This window comes from Podarcis bocagei (genome assembly GCF_964188305.1).
Source record: "Podarcis bocagei genome assembly, chromosome: 2".
NCBI lineage: Eukaryota > Metazoa > Chordata > Lepidosauria > Squamata > Lacertidae > Podarcis > Podarcis bocagei.
In genome coordinates, this window is record NC_138126.1 from 42,795,187 (window position 1) to 42,814,642 (window position 19,456).

At 45.9% G+C, this 19,456-nt stretch overlaps 1 protein-coding gene across 1 annotated transcript in view; it reads right to left on the minus strand.

Moving 5' to 3' along the window:
- PLXND1 (plexin D1) overlaps positions 1–17,882 on the minus strand; it is a 157,314-nt gene extending 139,432 nt beyond the window's left edge. The window contains exon 1 of the mRNA XM_081183924.1: positions 12,685–17,882. Coding sequence (XP_081040050.1) covers positions 12,685–14,262 — 1,578 coding nt within the window. The 5' untranslated portion in view covers positions 14,263–17,882. The remainder of the gene's footprint in view (positions 1–12,684) is intronic.
- Between the last annotated feature and the right edge of the window lie 1,574 nt (positions 17,883–19,456).

Below are 19,456 nucleotides of genomic sequence, written 5' to 3' on the forward strand. Positions count from 1 at the left end.
AGAAAGACTGCTTCTCTTTCCAGGGATATGGTGATTGTGGCCTGACGTGGCCAATGGGAGCCAGAGGGTGGGACCTTTGTTCCTCATAACGGGTTTAGGATCAGAGTTTTCCTTCTCCTAGACAGGCTACCTTCCCAGGTGGTGGAGCCCTAACAGAAACCACCTTCGTGACCATTGGACCCACTATTAATCTAGTCCACTCAATCATTGCGGGATAAGGATTTGAAGCAGGGTCTCCCTGGTTATAATCCTACATGCTAAGCTCTGGGTTACACTGGGTGTAACCAAACAGAACAAAATATTCTAGGCTAAAAAGGAGTTAAGCACTTGAATTGTGCATGAGCAAAGAAACACTTGGAAATTCACTAACCGCTGAAAAGTGGCATTGCAACAGAAAGGGAGACAGACCCTTAACTGCAACACCATGACAGCTGCTCTTAGAATATATTTTTCCTACTGCGTATTCAAAGCTGGGACACAAAATGATTTAAAATATTTCGCTGCCTCAAAGGTAAAAACCAAGGTAACAGGCTTAGTGCAAAGAAACACAACGGTACAATCCCCTTTTTCTCCAGCAGTTCAAGGAGTCAGAAAGAAAAGCAGCTTGTTAGTTCACCGGCATTCATGATCATTAAGGAAAATGGGGAGGGGACATGAAAAACACTTTCCAAGTAGATGGTGAGCAATGAGGTGCCCAGTGGATCCAGTCAATGTTTCTAGAGGCCCAGAGATCAAATTAATGGGACATATAAAAACAGTAAGCAAACAACAGTAGCATGTTTCACACTGCGCACTGAAGTAAAATCTTCAATCCAAAATTATCAAAGGACTTTCAAAACGTAATGCTTTTCAGCCACTAAGGCAGGCTTGGTGATAAAAACATGATATTTTAACAGATCTGAAAGCCCGAACATGTAAGAGAATGAACTTTTAGTAAAGCCCTAAGTAGCTCAAGGTGTAAACTTCAAACCTCTTCCCCCAGAATACTTCCACTAGCTTCAGCAAATCTGCTCTGAAGTAGATACTTTTCATGCATCAAAGCCTAACTGCCTGATCCTGTGCTTGCTACTCAGATGTAACAAAATCCAGCAGAAGAGCTCTGGCACTAAAAGTTATGTGCAAAGTCTAAAGACAAATCCTTACATGGTAGAGAAGTGAGGCAGTTTTTTTTGTGTTTTTGAATGGAAAAGAAGAGAGAAGGGCAGAGATAGTGTGAGCAGAGCTTTTCACTGCAGTAGTCATGATCAGGGTCAGGTTCAGATCTCCTGCATCACTGTTTATACAATGAACAGAGCAATCCTAAATGGGTTGTGGGGGTGGGGGGAGTGGAGAAATACAAATCCACCACCATAGCCCAAGCACTGTCAGCTCACACTAGCCAGGATATGACATATCTCTCCCTCTTTTTTGCTATGTCAGCTCCAGGTTGGTATAGCAGTGGGGCCTAAGGATCTGTGGAACTTTGCAGAAATACCAAAATTAGAACCATACTTAATAAACATACAGGGTTGCATCTAATGCCAATCCTACTCAGAGTAGACCCATTGAAATTAAGCGACATGACTAACTTAAGTTCGTTTATTTAAATGGGTCTACTCATTTAATAGAATGCAGTGGGATACAAGCCATGGGCTCCAGAGACTGTGCCATCCATGGGCATATCCACAAGGTAACTGAGGAGAAACTTGGTCTGTCCTTATTTTTTAGACTAGGGCAGGGGTAGTCAACCTTTTTTATACCTACCGCCCACTAATGCATCTTTCTTGATGGTAAAATTTCCTTACCGCCCACCAGTGCTTGATGGAATGAAGACTCAGCTTGTGCCATAGAACCCCCTACCGCCCACCTAGAATCCTGAAATGCCCACTAGTGGGTGGTAGGGGCCAGGTTGACAACCCCTGGTCTAGGGCTACTCCTGTTCAGCTTCCAGTTCCCAGCTCTCAATTCAAAGCCCTGGCCTCAGGCAACTACCCATCCAGGTTTAAAAAACTGTCTTGCTCCCTGTGCATTTTCCCTAGCTGGTGGCATCTCCACTTAGCTTCACTGTCAGTCTCCTTCTATAAAGAAAGTGGGACCCACAACAAAACGTTGCAAAACTATTCCAGATTGTCAGCCATCTCATCTTTATGGTACTCGGTTTCATCCCCCTTCCATGCGGTTCCCCACCCACCCCCATCTGAGTTGCCAGCCAGCCTCGGTGGCCACTGAACATGCATAGTTCTCAGTGCTCCCCCCCCCCCGCCCCGCTTGGGGGCTTTTGTACTTCTACAAATGCAGAATAGCTCTCTAGCCTGTTGCTTCTTTTCTGTTTGCCCTGATCACTTTGAAGCAATCACCTTCTCCCAGCTGGAAGCTGGAAGCCTTGACGCGGAGAGGAAAATGTGAAGAACATATAAGAGTCTGCATTTCAGACTTCTGGAGCTATGCACAAATTATATCAACTGGAAATATATATATTTTTTTACATTTTAAAACAGAATTTTTAAAAAACTAATTATTTATTTAAATTTCTAGTATGCCCGGTTGCAAAGGCTCAAGGCAAACCGCAGTCTGAAACAGAACATCAATCTAGGTCATTGGAAAAAATAATAATACTGGTTCCCATAATGATTTTGATGAATTGTACTGAGATAAATGTTTCAATCCTATGTTTACTGGGGTAGTGCTGACCAGGAGAAGAATTAATAAATTCTTGTGGTTGCAGATTAACTTACATTTGCTTCTACACAGAACTGTAATTACCCTCAAGGCAACACAGTAAGGGGATGGTCAAGTACGGAAAGGAGAGGAAGGTGTGGTCAAGAGTGGAGTAGTCACAAAAGCCGCTCCTCCATGAGCCACAAAGGTGGTTTGCCAATGCATGGATTATTACTCCCCACCCACACTTTCTACAAAACCATGCAAGTCTTCACATAAGAAGTCTTGATGGATCAGGCCCAGAGCCTATCTTGTCCAACAACCTACCAGTATTTCCAACAATGGCCAACAAGATGCTTATGGGAAGTCTAGAAGAGGAACATGCAGGCCTCTCCTGCAGCTGTTTTCCATCAACTGATATACAGAGGCATGGTGCCTTTGATGCTGGAATTAGCATACAGTTTTCATGACTAACAGCCAATGATTATTCTTATTCATCATGAATTTGTCCGATTCCATTTTAAAGCCATGAAAATTGGTGATTCCTATTTCAAGTAGTGTATAAAATAAAGAAGTAATGAGGTATAGTTTTAACTATGCTCAGATAAAGTCCTGTTCTTTGCCTTTTCTGAATCTCCCACTGTTTAGCACAGTGATGGCCAAACTTGGCCCTCCAGCTGTTTTGGGACTACAACTCCCATCATCCATGACCACTGGTCCTGTTAGCTAGGGATGATGGGAGTTGTAGTCCCAAAACAGCTGGAGGGCCAAGTTTGGCCATCACTGGTTTAGCATCATTAGGTGATCCCAGGTTCTAAAGTTATGAGAGGAGAAAGACTTCTCTCTACTTTCTTTACACAATGTCTAGTTTTATAAACTTCTAAATTACATAGCTCCAAATGAATTATCACTAGCCCTTTCTTGCACCTTTTCCAGCTCTAATATTGTGATTTTGCCAGGTGCTGAACAGAAACCCAGGATCCTTGAATATGGAACTGTGTAATTGTCAAAGAATTTCTAATTGCTATGACAACTAGATGAGATACAGAGTTCTGTTTTTATATCTATTAAATTTTACGGGTGTTATTTTCAAAGGCCTCAAAGTAACTTTTACTGCACGCCTAAACACATTGACTTGGAAATATGTACCATTAATATCCATGGAACCTACTTTAAAATAAAATCGCTTAGGAGAGCAGCCTTAGGGCTCTAGGTTCTACTGAAAATTGATGGACTATATAGTCTAGAAATGACTCTAAGTCATTCTTGATCACTATAATATTTCTCCCAAAGATAATCAACTAATCATAAAAAGCCTACACTTGAGCACAAATCTAGCCACTTCTTACAAAGATGCGGTAAACCTTAATCTACAAACTACTGATGCATTCATTCTTTGATCCACACTACACATAGTGTACACACTACACATAGTTGCCAGTGTGGTGTAGTGGATAAGAGCGGTAGTCTCGTAATCTGGGGAACCGGGTTCGCGTCTCCGCTCCTCCACATGCAGCTGCTGGGTGACCTTGGGCTAGTCACACTTCTTTGAAGTCTCTCAGCCCCACTCACCTCACAGAGTGTTTGTTGAGGGGGAGGAAGGGAAAGGAGAATGTTAGCCGCTTTGAGACTCCTTAAAGGGAGTGAAAGGCGGGATATCAAATCCAAACTCTTCTTCTTCTTCTTCTTGCTAGTAACTTTTTCCTAACTTAATAATAATAATAAAGCATGCACAGAAGACTGTGAATTTCACAAGAGGACTGGCAAGGAAAGAGTGTGTATCCTTTTTTCATCCAGTGGTTTTCTGGTTTGTTTGTGTTTTTTTTTTATAAAAAAGCTGTCCTTCCATTCTCCAGGAAAAAGATATAGGAACCCATATCTTTTTTTCTGGGAAGTGGAAAAGCAATTGGGTTGGGGAAGAGATTAAATACCCAGTCTACTGCTCCACCATTAAAATTTGCAAATTCCCATGACTGTGTTTTATTTAAAACAATAACAACCAGGGGTAATTGTGCCATCAAATGTAACATTTTAACAAAAACTGGTGTAAGGTAGTAGCCAGCAGAGCTGTGGATAAACAAATTCCTGGTTTGAATTTCACCAGTAGCTTACTATTTATTTGAAACATTTATTAATGCCCTTCCTTATATTTGGATTTCAATGCAATGCGCAATTAAAATTACTGTACTCTCCGTTCCCCCCATCTACAACACAGAGGAGGATAATAATAGTAACTTATCTAAAAGAGCTGTTATAAAGATCACAGCTAGATGAAGCACATGATGTGGCATACTTAAAGGTCACATAAAAATGTGAAGCATGTAGTTTGAGTGACCCTTGCAATATGTGTCTGGCTGCATCTCGCATGGAATGTGCCATGCACAGTCCTCATCTCACCCATTACTGTTCTGACCTATATCTCCACTTTCAGTCCTTTAGCATGAATTAGTACTTTTCTGTTCAAAGTCTTGCCTTTTTAAAATTGCAAAAAAGTATTTATTTGCAAAGATTTATTAACTTTGGTATTGAAGTGTATCGCGAGAAACGTTTTAGCCTCAGAAGATTTTTGAATGGGGAATAAATTTATGAAATAAAATTCTACCTTGCACCCTGCACACCCGTGAGTACACCTTTAGGGCCAAACTAGATGTGACTATAACATGTGCAAAAACATATTTACAAAATATCAACACAGACTTAGCAGAGAGTGGAGGAAAGATTTAACCCGTTTACCTCCTATGCTCTTTTCCTGCTAAAAAGTACTTGCATCACTACTATTTGTTGACACAACTTCAATTTTCAAATGGAAAAAACAGGAGATGTCTATAAAACTCTCCCTCAATGGATCTGGTGGCCACAGAAGTGTTTTGCAAGAAAGAAAGAAAGAAAGAAAGAAAGAAAGAAAGGGCATGTCTAAGCATGTGATTCAAGGGAAAAGTTAAACCATGAGCATGAGTTCAGATGACACACTCAGCCAAACTTTGACTTAGCTAAGTGCAGCATGGAAATTTAAAAAAAAAAAAGACCAAGGGGAAGCAATGCCCTGTGAATTCCTCTCCAGGACCCTCACTTTCACATGCTTCTAGTAAGCCATGCCATGTGAACAAGTCCATTGTATAACGAAGTGCTGGTGACAAGACCCAAGTTCTAGAGCCACTAACTTGGAATGTGTCTGTAGAGCATGGGGTAGCCAGTGTGATGCTCTCCAGATGTTGTTGGCTTCCAGCTCCCTTCAGCCCCAGCCGGTATGGCCAATGGTCACATATGATGGGAGATGAAGTCCCAGTTCATGCCAGTTATTCCTACTCTAGATTAAAAGGAATACCCCTTAAATTTCTATCTACGTGATGTGTCCCATATAAATGTTCACTAATATATTCTGGAAAGTTCCTCAGCCCTCAGCCCTGCCATTTCCTTGTTACGCTTCTATTGAAGTGTTTTTCCCATTAGTTTAAATAATGCTGAATATATGCATTTTCATCTCTTCACCCAGGTTCACAAAAAACAACAACCTCAAGTTGCTTTGTGTTTGCATTTTTGTATTGCAGACTTCAAGGTACCTTTGAATTTTAAAAAGAACCTCCCCACCCCAATTTTCATACTAAAAAAGTTACTGTTGTATATGTACAAAGGTACCCAGTTGTTTGGACACATATTTATTGTTGTTTTAAGCAAGGAAAGAAATGAAACAATCCCAAAGCAAGTCAGTTTTGGGCATACTGATTGTGCGGGATGGCTTCATTTTGCTTTTTACTCCAGAAGCATGATTTTCTTTCATTCTCTTTCCCTTTATTCCCTCCCAATCCTGTAATATCAATGTCTGAATGCTTACTTATTTTTATCTACCCTATTATATCAGCAATATACCCTACAAGTCTAAACTAATTTAAAAAGAACAGTGTCCTTTAATTAATCATTTTTAATATATAATTAAAGATGGTTAATTCAAGATGTGGCCGGTATGCACCAAAGAAGTCAAAAGCCCCAGGAAAACAAACAAAATGTTCAGTTAACCACTGCCCTCTTTTTAGGCCCCTCTTAAAATCCAAATATGGGCTTTACCCAACAAAGAGCTTCACCCTACAAAGAATTGAATATCTGATTCTAAAAGCAGTCGACAGTTCAGCCACTGTAAAAAGCAGAATCTCAGCTTAAAAAAATTAGTTACAGTGGGACATGTGATTACATAACGGTGCAATATTTAGTGTATTCACCCTTAAGGAATTAACTGAAACACCATCCAATTACCAAATGTCTTGGCTGTAGCAGCTTAAAACCTGTACTTGATGATTACTGAAGCATATCTATGAATTAACTGCAGTGAGGCCGCAAACTTTAGCAAAGCATTGAAGCTGCCATGCCAAATGCATTTGGTTAACAGAAAAACTCCTTTCTGACACTGCCAGTGGAAGGCAGACAGAGAGAGAAGACCAAACTTTCATGGTCCAGCTTCTCTGTGAAATCAAACAGATGTTTCATGATCCCCGGGAAGAAATGTGTTGTGCATCTTTCCCAGAGGAAGAGAAAACAAGGCAGCCCTGGTAACTTTTCAAAAAAGGAAAAACAGGCACTGACATTCAGCCGACACTAACATTTATGTCCAGTTGGTAACAAATTTTGACAATAGCAAACTTTCACCCTGAAAGCTGTAAAACAAGGCAGCCTGTGTCCCTTCTCTCTGAACTTTACACATACAAGAGCTGCCCCACTGCAGGAATATGTGGGAAGAGAACAACTGTAACGGAACACACATTCTTAAGAGAAAAAACCCAAAAGTGGGTGAGCAGAGAGTGGGGGTGGGGGGAAGCAAAACTATGAGTCACCAGTGGTTCACTTAGGACAGAGAACTTGGGAAGAAAGGCACTTCTTGATTTAAAAAAAGTGTGTGTGGGGGGGTTAAATTCTTTATGCATTTGTGTGCACAAAACCACTGCACATTTGGCTTCATTGTAAACTGCAAAAGAACCCAACTGACTTTCACAATGTACCTAGGGTTGATATATGATACTGCATGAATATAAGCTATGTGGGGGGAAAGATGATCACCATGCTTCACCCATCTTTCCCCCTAAAAGATACTCCCTATGTTGCAGGTATACAGCACACATTTAGCAAGTACTTATAATGTACTACTACTACTACTAATAATAATAACAACAACAATAATTTAATATTTATACCCCACCCATCTGGCTGGGTTTCCCCAACCACTCTGGGCAGCTTCCAACAAAATATTAAAATACAATAGTCTATTCAACATTAAAAGCTTCCCTAAACAGGGCTGCCTACAGATGTCTTCTAAAAGTCTGGTAGTTGTTTTTCTCTTTGACATCTAGTGGGAGGGTGTTCCACAGGGCGGGTGCCACTACCAAGAAGGCCCCCATATAAAGTTACCATATGCTTTTTATTTCACCAAGTGTACACAAAGAAACTTAACTGGGAGACCCAAAGTCATTGTTGCTCTCCAGAGCATGTCGCTCTCCATAGCTTGAGTTAAAGTAGACACATACTGTCAGAGCTGCTCAAGGTCCCAGCTCACCAAGGACCAACGCCAGTTCGTCGTTATATACAAAAGTCTTTATTGAAGTTCATTTACACTTTGACAACCGCAGCGTGCAGCTCTACGTCCGAAACTCTAGACCGCCGAAGCTCCGTCTGAATCTCCTCCCCCCGTACACCAGTTTAAGACTCTAGCCTTGCTCCACCTCTTCCTTTGCTCTTTCCTCCTCTGGCCCCGCCTGTCAGCTGGGGTCTCGCCCTTCCTAGACTCTTCTGACGCTGAATCCCCTGATTCTTCTCCTTGCTTCTGGCGGGCTTTAGGACCTGGTTCCCAATCCGGGTTTTCTGCTGTCCCGCGCGCCTGTACATTTGAACTTGGTGCGCGCACCCAGCCGGCAACCTTCCTCCTGACCGTTACACTGCTCCTGTCACTGCTTCCCCCTTCGGGGGGGGGGGCTAGCTGGACCCGACCTCCCTTCCGTTCCCTCACTCTCCGATGGATGCGTGGTCAGCCCTGACTCATCATCTCTCCCTGCTGGAGGAGACGCTGGCCCTGCCCCATGGGACTCTTCCCCCCCACTACGCTCTGGTGGGGAAGCTGGTCCTGATTTCCAGCTGCTGCTTTGGGAGTCCCCGCTGGCCCCTTGTTTCTGGTGTGTCCCCCCCGGGACCCCCCTTGCCCTGACCATGGGCGCCTCCTTCTGGGAATCTTCTGATTCGCTGGAGAAGCTCATGGAATCTCTCGGGTCACTGCCATACTCCCCTAGGCTCCCCTCCGATTCTTCCCCTTCGCTCTCCATCTCCTCTCTCCCCTGTGCCTCTGTTCCTGAGTCCCTGACACATACATTTAGCTTCAAACATTTTGGGGGTACAAGACGATACACACTCTAAATCTGTAATATGTAAAGTGGCCTTAAGGACCCACACAATACATTAGGAGAACTGATAATGGATTTAATAGTCATCATGGGTATGAAAAAACCCAAATGTTTTCAGCAAAAAACAACTCAAAACTTCAGGGAACATCCCTCCCCCCTCTTTCCCACTCACAGCATCACTTTTGGATATGGATCTTAACATGTACACTCTCACTGCAGGGAGTGCTGAATGAACCAGTAAATCTGAATGTGGGGTGTCCCTGACCTAGGGAAAAAACTGTACTTTCCACCAGGTTCACTGTTGCAGGTTATGTATGTGGTGTTAGGGGGTGGGTAATACCTCTGGTAGGCATGCTCCTTCTGGGTTACTTAGTCCATCTTTAGTTCCCACCCTGTACTCAGCACTCACCTGTGCAAAGACAGGCTCCGGTGGATTGAGTAAACGAGACTAATAGTGTGTCCAACAGGCAAGAAAGCGGTTTCTGCACATGCTGTAGAGGGAAGTGAGGGGCAGGTGGGGCTCGTCAACCCAGGAAGGTAGCCCATCTAGGAGAAGGAAAACTCTGATCCAAAACCTCTGCCCTACACAAATCCAGAGTGAAGTCTCTAAGACAGTTGGATGGTGCCTTGTACACCTCCTTCTGGCAACATCTGCAGTCAAGCTGGTGCCAAACGTATTGCTCTGCTTTCCTTTGGACCACATCAGCGAGGCCGAGGGTTGGGTGTGTACTGTCGTCTGGGCAGCCCAGGACCCCCATACGCACTGCCCAGGCTTGCGCTCCAGGGAAGTCACTTTGGTGCTGCTAACGCAGTGGTTTGACTTCACCCCCGAAGGTGCACTCCATTGGCTCTCAAGACAGATGCCAACAACAACAACTGTTGCAGGGTTGATCACTGAGATTCTGTGTTCAAATTAATGTGGAATCCCCTAATTAATTATGCACGTTTATCCACAGGAGTTGGAAAGGGATTAAAAGAGCCTAAGGCCCCCAACACCCATTACTCTGTCCAGCTGCAACCATTGAGGAGGAAATGCCAACGAATAGAACTTTAACATGGCTAAATTGCAAGTTAGAGATATAGATTATGAATTTAGGTCCCCTTTATACATGCATTCTAACAGACACACAAAAACCAATGTTTAGAACAATCTAAGCATTGAATGTACTATTATAAAAAGCCAGTGTAAGTGTTTAACACCCTGGTCTTGCAAAACCATGGTGGCTACATTCTTTCTCAATGGTTGGAGGTAGCAATGCTTCTGAATGCTAATTGATGGAAACCTCATGATGAGTCAGAGCTCTTGGGCTTGGTTCCTGCTTGTGGGTTTCTCACAGGCATCTGGTTTGCCACTGTGAGAACAGGATGCTGGACTAGATGGGTCACTGGCCTGATCCAGCAGGCTCTTCTTATATTCGTATCACACCCTAACCTACCTCACAGGGTTGTTGCAAGAAGAAAACTGGAGAACCATGTGTGCTGCCTTCATTCCTTAAGTGAAAGGAGGGGTGCAAGTGTAAATAATGATAGTAAATAGAAGAAAGCAGGCATTGCACACAGAAACAGATTTGCAATTTGTTTGGGATGCAGAATCAAACCTACAAAGATTAAAGATGCTGGGTTCTAAATCAATCTGTCAAAGCTCAGTGATATTTGGACCCAATGTATTGATTTAGTCTATTCATGTGAAGGATACCGTCAGCAGATACATGAAAGTTCATTGTTTGCAATACAAAACAGGACAAAACAAAGGAAGTCTTGAAGAACTGGTTAGAAATTGCTTTTTAAGCTACACTACAGATTTACAGTGCAATCTTAAGCATGTCATCTCAGAAGTAAGTCCTATTGAATTCAATGGGGCTTGCTTGCAGGTAAGTAGGGTTACGATGGCAGGCTAGTATGTCTTTTTAACTTTCATATTGCTTTGCACATGATATAAATGTTTAATTTTTTAGAAGTTAGCTCTGTACAAAGAACTATATCCAAGGCTTACACTGACTGTTTAAGGAGCTTTCCCTGTGCAAAATCTGCACAATCAGCATTGTGGAGAGATGACAACATAAGAGAAGGACATCTAACCAAGGGAAACACGGCACCATATTCTACCAAAACAATGTACCTTGATTCCAAAATTGCCTCAGCAGATTGCTTCATCAGAGAGATTTCTCTTTTCTCCATCACCCACATTGTTTTCCCAATGGAAAATCTGTACTTTGCTCTCGAATAGTAAAATGCCCAGGAAACAGGATTACTATCACAATGAGTCTTTCTTCAGAGATACACATGATGCAAATAGACCTCTTAAGGACCACCTTGCTAGATCAGCCCACCTAAATCTATTACTCTGCTTCCAACAGTAGCCAAACAGACGCTTTCTAGCAGGGCCTGAAAACAGCAGCCATTCCCCGCTACTTCTTCACCAGCAACTGATTGCTGACAGCAATGGGATAAAATCATCTTCCACGAATTTGCCTAACTATTCCCTTTTAATAGGGATAATGGGAGTTGAAGTCCAACAACATCAGGAAAGACAAAATTTCCCCATCTATGGTTTTTACAGCAGTCACAGTTCAGATTCCCATGCCTGGATAAACTGAAGATTTAACTGTTAAACTAAACATCCAAAAAGTGTCTTCTGAAGTCAACTAAGCCAGGATCTAATTGCATGGCAGCAAATCCCAGACATTAATTATGCACTGTGTGCCCGAAGCACAGCAGACTGTTCAAAGAACGTTCGTTACAGGTAAGCAACCTGCCATTTCTTTTGCCTGCCCTGAAGCTATTTGCAATCCATTTCATCTAGTGACCCCAAGTTCTGGACTTCCAAGGGAGGAGTAAAATGTCTCTCCACCCACTTTCTCCACACGCCATGCACAATTCTATAAACTTCTATCATGCCTCTATCTAATCCTTCGGCCACAAAGTAGGTAAACTGAAAAACACTGCCCTCCTTAACCTTTGCTCAATGGGGACACAGTGCTCCATGACCTTGATGGTTTTGGTTGACCTTTCCTTTTGCCTGGTCAAAAGGGACACTCTCCAATATAACTCTCTGTGCTGCAGCTACTTACAGAGGGGCTCCCAGGTAAGTCATCACCAGCCCAGCCCAAAAACACACCTGAATAACACGGTCCTCTGCTTCTAACATTGGAACTGCTTTGCCAGGCGCATCCCACAAAGTCTTCCTCCTAATCCCTATGGAGGGTGGCTGTCCTTGTTCAGCTTTCTGGACATGCTCAGCTGCACTCTCTTTATCACTGTTGGCATTATCATGCTACAATTTATTACCCACCCTTCAACCCAAGTTCCCAGGGCTGGTTGCAGCAAATTAAAACACAGCATTGCTATTAACAAGCACTATGGAAAACAAGCAGTGGCGTAGCGTGGGGGGTGCAGGGGGGGCCGGCTGCACCGGGCGCAACATCTGGGGGTTAGGGTTAGGGGGCGCAAATCCACGGGTTAGGGGGCGCAAAGTACTTGCCTTGCCCCGGGTGCTGACAACCCACGCTACGCCACTGAAAACAAGTTTAAAACCACCTAAAACTACAAAAACAGGGTGGGCCCCCAAAATACATGGCAGTGAGAGCCCGGGCACTAAAAGCAGGCCAAACTTTGCCTAACTGTGGACACTGATAGGCAGGCCTTCTGGGTCGCCCGCCTTCTCCCTTACCTGGATTTTCCTCTTCTCGCAGGCGGGCCCGGTGCCTTGCACCACGCTGTCCAGCACCGTGACCAGCCCGGCGTCGGGAGCCACGAAGCAAGAGTTCCTGGCCACCCGGATGGCCTCCTCAATCTCGGCGAAGCGGAAAACACACAGCGCCGAGGGCTGGGGCGCTTGCCGGCCCCCAAACCCCGTCCCGGAGGAGGACGAGGCCTTCTCGAAGACCCCGAACAGCAGCTCCTCCGGCCGGGGCGGCGAAGCGCTTCCCGAGCCCACCTGCAGGGCGGCGCTGGCGGGGAAGACCGACACCAGCCGGTTGAAGAGGTCGCCGCCGCCGCCGCCGGCCGCCCCCGACGCCGCCCCACCTCCGCGCCAGGCGCCGCTGCTGCACTGCAGCCCCATCTGGATGTAGGACTCGGTCAGCTTCTTGGTCTCCGCGCCGCCGCCGCCGCCGCTGCTGCCGTTCAGAGTCGTCGCCTCGGCCGGGTCGCCCAGGCAGATGCGCGCCAGCAGGCTGTGCGAGTGGCTCTCCTTTTCCCGCGCATTCGCCTCGCTGTTGAGGGCCAAGTAGGCGTAGCGGCCGAGCGGGGCGCCCGCCGGAGGCGAGAGCGGGAGGCCGCTCCGGGCAGGGGCGCCGCCGGGGAGAAGGGAGGCCCCAGGCCCGGCGTAGGGGCTCCGGCCGCTGGGGGCGCCCTTTTCCTCGCCGGGGCGAGAAGGCGGCGGCTGCGACGGCGGGCGGGCTCCGCGGTGCAGGAAGGCGCGCACGAAGCTGAGCTTGTGGCGCTCCTTGGCGCCCTGCTTGATCTTGAAGATGTTGTCGTCGGAGGGGTTGATGTCGAAGGTGAAGAGGCGCGCCAGGTCCCCGCGGGCGTCCAGAGCGCGGATGGCGATCTCGGGCGTGTTCTCGAAGCGGTGGTCCTCCAGGCTGGCGTTGCGCGGGAAGAAGGGGCTGCCCAAGCCCGTGTAAGTGGCGGCCACCAGCAGGCGCGTGTCCTGCCCGGCCTGCTTGAGCACCAAGCCCACGGTGGACGCGTTGGCGTGGTTGGCCGCCACGTTGAGCATGCTGGGGAACACCGTGACCTGGTCCCCGCCGCCGCCGCCTCCACCTGCCCCGGGCGGGAAAGCGACGGCCACGACGGAGATGTTGTCCATGCTGCGCAGCTGGCAGAAGCCCTGGTAGACGGAGCCGCACACCACCAGGATGCCTTGCTCCGGGTCGGGCTGCAGCAGCTTGTTGTAGTTGTCGGTGGGCTTCCGGGCGTGCTCGCACGACGCCTGGGGCAGCTGCGGAGCGTGGCAAAGCGGGTTGTCCTCCTTGGGTCCCACCTGCTCCTCCACCTCCAGGGTCAGGTTGGGGCCCGACAGCTGGTAGAGCCGGTTGACGGCCGCCAGGTACACCTTGCCTCCCGACGCATCCAAAGCGAAGTTGTTGGTGGCCGTGAGCGAGACGAACTTGTGCTGCACTTCCAGCCCGGGCACCGGGAGCACCGGGAGCAGCAGCAAGAGCACGAGGGAAAAAGCTGGGAGAAGGCGATCGCCCCGCGGCAGCACCTGGCTAGCGCCTCGCCGACCCGGCGAAGAAACCATCCTGCCTCCTGGGCTGCTGCTCTGAACAGAGCATGAGGCTCCTCGGCGAAACGGGGCTTGGCAATCGCCAGGAAAGGAAAGAGCGGCGGCGGCGGCGGATGAAGCAACGCAGCGGAGCACGAGAAAGGAAAACCTGTTTCCTGCAGAGGATCTAACACGCCTCAGCTCCGGAGTGACGCCAGGAGGGAAGTCCCGAGCCTTTGTTGCAAGCGATCGGCAGCCTTTTGCCTCCTTACTGGACCAACGTCTCGAATGGGGTTAAAACGGCACGTCTGAGAAAAGCTGCGCCCTCCCCTAAGTCTGACAGCTTCTCTCTCTCTCCTTCCTTTCTCTCTCTCTCTCTCTTTCTGTCTCTGCCTGAGGACAAGCTGCCGCTCTCCGACTTCTCCGAGGTCCTCTTTTTTTTTTTTTGCATTACCTCTCCCCCCCTCCTTTATTTAGGGTTTGTCATGTGAATATGATTAAGTTGAAGCAATTTTTCCCCAAAGCTGGAAGGCAATCACCGCACCAGCCCCAAACACAAAGAAGCAGCTCTTGATAGCAGCTCCTTTGCTAACAAATAACTCTTGTGTTTTGCGCTTTTCTCCTTTTTTCTGTTGGGAAGCAAGAATGTAGGACTCCACTAGCGGGAGGCGGAAGGAAAGGGTGGTGGTGGTGGTGGTGGGGAGAAGAGTAGGAGATAGAAAACTTTTCTCCTCTAGCCATAAAGCAACACTGCAATCAGTTGTAAAAATAGACCTAACCAAACAACATTAATTTCAGGAAAAGGCAACACTAAGCGACCCCTTCTCCTTGCAAGCTGTTATTCTCTCCCTCTCCCACCCCCAGCAATGAAAATAAGTTAACTCTCCATCTGCTTGAAGTGCTGCCCTACTCATAAAAAGGGTTTTACCAGAAAGGATAACAAAAAAGAGAAGGTCGGGCTGTCTGGGGTTTGGGGGTCAGGAATAAATTAAGAGAACAAGTATGCCGAGCATGTAAGATGAGGGAGGGGTGAACTGGTTCAGTCCCACTGTGTTTTGCTCATTGACACCATAGAGCAGCGAGAGTGTTTGAAAATGTACTTCAGAGTGTGCTGAACTGCAGAGCACTGCTTGTGTTCTCCCAAGTTCACAATCTCAGGGACCTCCTTCCCCACAGATCATTTGTAGCACACTCCAGGTTTCCTCCTCATCAGTCCACCACTTGGAGGAATCGTCTCTTGACTATCATTATTTTGAGAAGACGGTGCCTGTTTTAGATCACTCTGCTTAGTGCACTGTTAATGATACATTCTTTTTCAATGGTTTTATTTTTTAAAAAAATAGTGTAGTAATAGCTTTTCGTGAAGAACATCTGTTGTGTAAAGCATAGACTTTTAGACTTTGGTCTGAGATGCCTGGTTAGATATCTCCACTCTGGCACAAAGCTTTTTGTTGTCACATACTCTGACCTGAGCTGCTCAAAGGTGATGGGTTACAAATGTAATAAATTAAAATAAAGTGGCATGTCACAAATGGAAGCTGTTGGTACATCAGAGACACTTGAAACTCCTGGTGCCTACACACACTTCAAACATTTCCTGCTTCTCTTGTGATTTAGAGCTCTTGCAACATTCCCACTGCCATCATTCCCCAGCACTCTGCTCCCACTGTTCCATGCCAGCTTCCCAGACTCTTAACATTTGATTGCCTCACCTGTCGGATTCTGGCACGGATTTCTGCCCCTAAGATCTGGGTATCTTCATGCAAACAAAGGCAATTCAAGCCACTTTACAATTTCCCCCCTCTGCAAATATTATTCAGGAGCAAATGCCCCACACCTACAGGAGTGCACACCCTCGTGAGTAAACAAATAAGAGTAGGGGGGGTACATGTCCTGAAAATCACTTTTCACTCAGCTATATTTAGTATGTAGAAACAAAGCAAAGAGAACACAAGTTCAAGTCCTGAGCTTATTGTGATATGCAGATGGTTAGTTAAGGCCTGACCAAATGACACGTGACTGACATGTTCAGCAGTCTCATGATCACTTCTTCAGTTCTGGGGTGCTGGGAACTTAAGTGAGGGAACTGAAAGAGTGTGTTTTATGCTTTACCGTCTTGCCATTTTTCTTCTCAGTATTCCCCACCCCTTGCTTTCTACCCATGTGTATCTTTTCTCCTGAGGGTGGAAAAGCAGCTGGGGTAATTCCCCAGAAAGGAAATGTTTAAGCCACTCCACTGTCTCCTCCATTCATCTGATCATAGTCTTACCCTTCTACATTTTACTTTTATTGTCTTTTTTTATATAGAAAAAACCCCCAGAATGACACAATTACACACATCTGCTGTGTCACATTGGCCTTCAGCCACCCAGACTAACTGGTTGAATGCCCCTTCATAGTTCAAGCTCACACAAAGAGTGGGTGGCTGATTCTCCAGTGTTAATTTTTCCTGTAAGGTTCTGTATCTATAGAAGCAGTTGCTGGCATTGGGCCAGAATGTTGCCCTTTAGGAAATGGGAGGTGACTAGTAGATGGCATATCAAGCTTTCTTACAAGATTGATTCAATCAGAGGGGAAACAGCAATCATTTTTTTAACTCTGAGCCTTGCTGGCTCCATGGAGTTGACAACGTTCCCCCCCCCAAAAAAAGTCACATGATACAGAGATTCCTTAACCTTAAAATCACGATTCAATGTTAAATCACAGGGACGTGAATTGTTGTTATTATTATTTTATCTTTTCTAATTCAGCCTTTTAATGCTCCAAAGGCATGTGAAGGAAAAATTAATAATGTGCCTGTAGTGGTGTCCCCTAAAGGCTCAGAACTAAAAAAGAATGGGGGAGAGGGAACCACGCAACTGCATTTTTCTTTATCGTTAATCTTATAGTGTTGATGTAGTTTATTATGATAGATATAAGGACATGCTTTCCTCCCTCCCAAAGGCTGGGAAACTGACATCCATAGTCCCATGCTTTGTATTCCACACAGCTCATTAGATGCCAGGACCCTAAGCAATGGGACAGCCTTATTTTGCTAAGAAAGACTATGATTTTAGCACTGACTAGCAAAAGCTTCCCTTTGGTGGAGCAGATTTGCTGCTTTGTTGGTCACCTGCCTGCTAGTGTTGAAAGGCTCCATTTCCTATTTTATTTCCTTGTGCCCACTCTAGATCTTGTGTCACCCAAGCTATTTTCAAGTGTAGAAGACATCAGTAAGGGTGATGGGAATTCTGAATGATCCATGCTCAGGATGGGGAGCGAGCCCTGCCTCATTGTCTAATCTTATTTCTACACCTGCCTGCTTGTTTCACCCGCTTTCCTGGCCTTTTCTCCTCTTCAGAGCATTAATTAATACATAAGAGCAGTGGCTAGCCAAAAGCGTGTGTTAAATGAAATACAGAATATTCCTTCCTCTGTCTGTCCGTCTATCTCATAGTTCATGCTAATCATATTCCTAATGGACAGAGTTATTAATGTGGAACTCCTATAATTGCTGGGATTTTACATTTTCAGTTTCTGAGTTTCAAATCCAACTGTGAGCAAGGAATAAACACCAATGTTTTGAAGATAATAACACCTTATGTTTAACACCTTTTATTGGAAAGTGCCAAAGGAATTTATAAGCATAAGTTAATTAAACATTACGATACACAGCTGAGCTACAGAAGAATCATTAGCCCCATTTCACAAAAGGATAGAATGAGATACTGGGCCTATAATTTCCAATATCTTTACTGAATTGTGATGCTTTCATTTTAGGGTCTTCAGCCAATTATCTGATAGGGTAAAACTTTGGGGGAGGGGAAAAAGAGAACAGGCTTCTTTGTATTAGAGGCCCAAACTCTGGCACCATAAGAAGGAATCTAGAAGAAACAGTCATAGCCATTGATTCTATGGTCTTCCATAGGCGCCGACTCCATGGGGCCTGAGGGGGCTCGAGCCCCCTCAAAAAAATTTTTTGGGGGGCTCAGCCCCCCCAATAATCTCGGGCGCCCTTCCAGCAGAGCGCCGCCGCCGTCCCCCGCCTCCTCCCCACCTGCTCCTTCGCCAGCCAGCCAGCCGCGCGCCCTAATCGGAGAGCCCCGGCCGTCCCCCGCGAGATTAGGGAATCCCCGGGGGCGGGGGCTCCTGCCTCGCTGCTTCGCAGCACCACCGCCACTGCCAAGGCACTGCCGGAAATCCCGCGAGAACAGGGGAATCCCGACTGGCCACACCTCCCAGCCAGCCAATCGGCTGGCTGGGGGGGCGTGGCTTGCCCTATTTAGGGCCGGAGCCACTTTATTTGCATATTCATGAGCTTATTTATTATTCATGAGCTTTCCCGGGCCCCCCCAATATTTTTTATAAGTCCGCGTCCCTGTGGTCTTCACACCAGGCAGCTGCTAAACTGGAATCACACTAGTGTAATATATGTCCCATTTGCACTCTATATTTCACTCAGTATGATATCACTTTAAACAGTCATTGTTTTCCCCAAAGAATCCTGGGAATGGTACAGTGGTACCTCGCAAGACGAATGCCTCGCAAGACGAAAAACTTGCAAGACGAAAGAGTTTTTCGTTTTTTGAGTTGCTTCGCAAGACGAATTTCCCTATGGTCTTGCTTTGCAAGACGAAAAACGAAAACGTCTTGCAAGTTTGTTTCCTTTTTCTTAAAACCGTTAATACCCTATGGGAAACCGTGCTTCGCAAGACGAAAAAATCGCAAGATGAAAAAACTCATAGAACGAATTAGTTTCGTCTTGCGAGGCACCACTGTAGTTTGTTGGGGGTGCCTAGAGTTGTTAGGAGATCCCTTTTCCCCTCAAAGAGTTGCAATTTCAAAACTGGTTAAACAGTCCCTCTTCCCAGGGGACTATGGTTATTATAGCTCTGTGAGGTGAATAGGGATCTCCTAACAACTAAGCACCATTAACAAACTACAGTTCCCAGAATTCATGGGGGGAAGCTATTTTAAGTGGTATGGTACTACCATTTAAAGTGGTATGGTACTGCTTTAAATGTATAGTGCACATGGGGGCTTAGTCACAACTTTGTGCTCAAACAGAAGGAGAGTCAACAGTACAACAGCAGAAGCAAAAAATGCCAGTATAGAAACAGCAACAGTCACACCTAGTATCCATGGAAAATACCTCCATCAACCCCTTCATGGATAACGTTCACTTAATCCTTCCAGGAAATGGAAATTGTGCACATTTCCAAGTCAATGTGCACAATCTTCAACTAGCCTT